General features: G+C 31.3%; 1 protein-coding gene across 1 annotated transcript in view; it reads right to left on the reverse strand.

Moving 5' to 3' along the window:
* The window catches only part of LOC122254818 (uncharacterized), a 520,719-nt gene that overhangs the window by 1,337 nt on the left and 514,382 nt on the right, over positions 1 to 5,000 (reverse strand). The window contains exon 8 of the mRNA XM_086540344.1: positions 1 to 3,900. This exon is cut by the window's left edge and continues 1,337 nt beyond it. Coding sequence (XP_086396470.1) covers positions 3,827 to 3,900 — 74 coding nt within the window. The 3' untranslated portion in view covers positions 1 to 3,826. The remainder of the gene's footprint in view (positions 3,901 to 5,000) is intronic.

Below are 5,000 nucleotides of genomic sequence, written 5' to 3' on the forward strand. Positions count from 1 at the left end.
TTTTGGTCACTTTTGGTGGAAATTTTGATTGATCTGTTTGCTTGTTAGTATAGCCTCAGAGGGTCTACTTTGACAATAAAGGCTAATATAAACCAGATCAATATTCAAATGCATACGTGATACAACATTCCATATACTACATAATTTTTCTATGTTTTGGTGATTACCAAACTATTTTCTAGACATACTGTTTTATGGGTAGTGAGATGGTTTAGACAAAGAGGTACCCTCTAATAACTAAACATTTTTACTGTACACTAATGTCATAAACAGTCACATGTCTAGAATACACGATTCTAGATTAAAATTTACTTCTTGTTATGGTCAGCATCCTTTCACAAGGAAGTCTTATTGTACTGATAACACTGATGATGTCCAAACATAGCTCAGGAGAAAGAACTGATAAAGGGGGTATCAACTGGGAAACAAAAGGGCTCTTACAACATTGTGTGACATTTCTGTATACTTACACTTATATACTGTGTATATATCTATTTATAATACAGGATATCAGGAAACTTTAAGATTATTAAATTCTAAATCACACTACCTCTACTTGCTTCATAATATCCAAACATGAAATATATTATAGGACTATCTTCAAAGAGAGAGTTGGAACAAACAAACGAAAACAAAGAAGCAATTTTAGTGTATAAAGAGTCTCTGAGGGATTTTTTTTATTATCTTAAATCTACTAATACAAATACCTGAATATAAACTTTATATGACTTGTCCAATTTGCAGGAGAAAGGAGACAGAGACATGATGAAACCTCACCAAGTCTTCAGAAGTGTCAGGAGACTTGGGTTCATGAAGGCATTCCTCCTTTTCTATGCAGAAGAGTGCCCCTATATTGTTACACTCTGGGAGACCAATAGTAATGTATCTAACAATGTAACATATGGAGCATCTTCTCAAAACAATGCTATAGTAGTGCTCCAAAAATCTGTGCTATGTTGCATTTGAAAGTAGACTTAAGCTTGCAAAATCTGCTGTCTCCAGTAAATTTACTGCTTTTCCCCTGTCAGACCTGATACTGATGTAAGCAGATTGCAAACTTAAGACTACTACAAAGATCTATATTAGGCCATATGCATTTAAAATCTTATATATATGGTTAATAGCATGCTACTGGCTGATAAATCTATTACTGATACTAAAATGAATTTATAAATCTAGTACCACTTTTGCAAGTAGCTTTCCTAACTAAGAGATACTATTTCAACATTCTGCCTAAAATGTTTAGATCTACTGTAAATGATACTTTGCTAAAGTACAGCTATGAAAAACTGTTTTATGTTATTCAACACACATCCAAATCAATTTCTAGTAGAAATTAATCTGCAAAATAATACAATCTTATAGTACCATACAATGCTGCAGAAAGCAACATTAGAAACACAGAAAAGTTTTTCATAGCATACAAAATAACTAAACAAATTAACAGTAAAATCATTGTGCATAGAGGTAGCTGAAAACATGGAAAATCTCTGAAATAATAACAGTTAAGAAATCTATGGAAAAACTCTGAAATGATAACAGTTCAGAAAACTATGTGTGAAGATTTGGTTAATAAATACTTGTTGGTTCAGTGTTTTACTGTACAAACAAAAAGGAAGAAAACATTGAAAGAATTACTCAATATTACTCATGATAAGTGCTGCTGAAGGATAAACATTTTAAGACTGTGAATGCTATACCATACATCCATATATTAATCACCACATATTCAGCTTTTCACATATATATCTTATATATATTCAAGATTATTCTCCCTAATAGACTCCTGTAGACCAGTCTGTTTATTGTCTATATTTGTTTAACAAATTTCCCATAAATATCTATTTTCATAAAATCTTGTTACAGCAAGAGATGCCATATTGGCAAGTTTCATTAGAAAAGATTGAACAGTCTAAAAATCAATGCAATATGAAAGAAAAATTAATGTAGAGATCATGATCAAAATTAAGCAGATGACAAAATTAAGATTTGAATATACACCTGGAAAAAATTAAACTGTAAATAAATCATAAAGAATATACTTAGTAACAAAAATGTTTATCACTAATTGTATGATGTACTGAAAACCATCAGTAACTGAATAGTATCATAATTTTTTTTTCTTTTGAAAAGTAACCTATTTCAAAATATATCACCTACTTGTTATAACAGGATTTTATAATACCAAGAATAATAGTCACATAATTCCTTTTATTTCAAACTAACTCTCTCAGATACTGCAACAGCAATAATTGGTCAGAGTACATAGTACAGCCATGGGTACATATATATATATCTTTTTAAACGTATTTCAGTGACAGTATATAAATCTACCTAACATATAAAATGCTAGATTTCTGATAGGGCAGCAAATATGAGCTAACTATAGGAGTTATCAAAGGCTAATGTTGAACTTTTTTCAATATACTCTCAAGATAATATGATGAAATTTGATCATATAATTTAGCATACATCCTTAAAAATAAAGTAAAAAAGAAAGAAAGAGAAAAAAAGAGATGGAAAAAACAGATGAAATATATGTATATTTATTTTCTTTTTAATCAGATGAGAATTTTGAACACACAAAGCAAACCAATGAGGCCTCACATTTAACAGATATGAGCTACTTTTTCCACAGAAACACTTTGCAAATAACTTTAATAATACTATGATCACAACAGCAGCAAGGTAGTGCTTTTTTCACCTACCACCTTGATGGCAACACTCAAGACAATCATTCACATGTTACACATAGATATTGTCAAAGTCTGTCTTGTATGACTGTTTCGGCAAATACAGCAACAATTAAGACAATGATTCATCTACTGAAAGTCATTCATTACATTTACATTTATCAAAACACTTAAGGACTTTCCATGGACTATACATAAAATGAAAAATCTTTAAAAAAATGATGATGATATTTATCAAATCAATCATGTTACAATGTCTGAAAGAAAATGACAACTGTTTGAAATATCATCTCCCTGAAAAAAAAAAAAAAAAAAAAACTTTTTTTTCACATTTCTTGCCCTTATAGCTGTATGGTTAGTTTGGCCATCCTAGCATTTGCATAAATTGTTACTACATAATCATCATATATCATAACTACTTCATATCTCGGTTTGTGTTCGTATTCAGCACTAAACTTCACGGTGAATGATGCATTATTAATGCGAGAGCTGTTAAAGAACCCAGTTATTCTTGCAAGCACAAAATGCAGCATTATGTGAGTTGGTGCAATGTATTCCTCTTTTAAAACATTACTTCTATTGACCTTTTCTGGGTGTGATATTTTTTGTGACTGCAAAACTACAGCAAAGCCTCTTCATGAAAAATATATACACAGTGTATATTAAAGATTGAAGAAAGAAAAATATTTGTGTTGGCTTTGCTTGTTCTATATTTAAAATGTCATTCATGGGCAAAAATCTTTGAATGAACTGCCAAGTACATGATTCTTTATGGGGTCTATGTATCATGATTATAATATATATGTAAATCATAAAGAAATATGAGATCTGAGGAATATATGCCTTATGAAATAACCTTTTCCTTCATCAAGAATTAAAAGAAAAGAAAAAAAAAGAAAAAACAAACAAAAAAATAGAGTGCTTGCAAGACATAAAACTCTTATATCTGGAAACTTTTCATTCTCTGTTACCTCTAGAAAAAAGATCCCAGTACTGTATTTATCATATCCAAGAACTACTTTGCCAAGGCTAACTTGGACCCTCCCTCCACTTTGTAGGCTGAAATATCTATAATTTTCTCAACCCCACCAACCAAGGCCCTCATCTCCATACACCCACTGGGCCATCTTTCCTCAATTTTCTTTACGGCTACAGCTGGACTGCGGGAAGCCAGATGGTTTCTGTCCACGTATAGGGGTGTAACCAGCTGAAAGGCAAGATACAGAGTTATGTCCCAACACAATGATACACAGCTTCATACTGTATGTTACAGACACAACTATGACACAAATTACAGCTAGTAATACTTTACCAGTTCATCATACTGATGAAACATGCAAGATGAATGATGTTATTGATTCATGGCAATGAATTTCCCCCCCTTTTTTTAAACAGCATATGAACTGAGAAATAAATAATCTTATTCTCAGATATAAAAGTGATTTATTTTTAGGCTATGACTGTCATTTAGTTAACAGTCCATTATCACTCTATTTAGTTTTGGAATTAATTGGTATGGTGTATTTGTAAGTAGCACCATATATGAACCAAGAATTAATTGAAAAGACTAAAGCAGAGGAGGATGTAAATGATGTCTAATGGATGCTATAGGAAGAAAGGGATGTATTGATCTAAAAAAGCATTATATACTAAAGGAATAGACCAAGAAATTAGCATGTGGTTGAGTTTTCACTTCTAGCATATCTGTATGTGATCAACTAGAATGTTTTTTTTTTTTTTTTCTTCTTCTTTTTTTTCATTACAACGATTGTGTGTTTCATAATTACAGTATGATATGACGATAGACAAAATTCTTCATGAAAAGAAAAAGAAAAGGAATTAATAGTTGTATATAAACTATAACTTTCATTTGGTAAGGCAACAAATAAAAATGATAACTTATGTAAATTGGAACAAATGAGGGTGAAAAGGAAGACTTGGAATAAGGCCTGTTTGTGATACACTGATTTTTCATGACCTGCTGTGGACTGTACAAAAATATGTTTTCAATAATCATGGGTACTGATAGTACTCCCAAATGTGACAGGCATGTTAAAATGCGACTCACAGTAACTGTGATCAGTAAGTGCCTTCTCCAACAACATTTGTTTTATTCCAATCCATGGCATGAAAAGTCCATTGGATGCTGTTAATTATATGAGATATGAGAAATGTTCTGTTTAGCTTTTAAATGTGACCTTTGAGACAGATGTTGTGCCCCCCCCCCTTTTTTTTTAGCACAAGATCTAAAGGAAAAATCAGTCCATCTGTAAAAAAATCATAAAAGAAATTGTGATCATCAGTGTC

The sequence above is a fragment of the Penaeus japonicus genome, unplaced genomic scaffold (assembly GCF_977035675.1).
Source record: "Penaeus japonicus unplaced genomic scaffold, GWHDUDI00000001_assembly GWHDUDI00000010, whole genome shotgun sequence".
Lineage (NCBI taxonomy): Eukaryota > Metazoa > Arthropoda > Malacostraca > Decapoda > Penaeidae > Penaeus > Penaeus japonicus.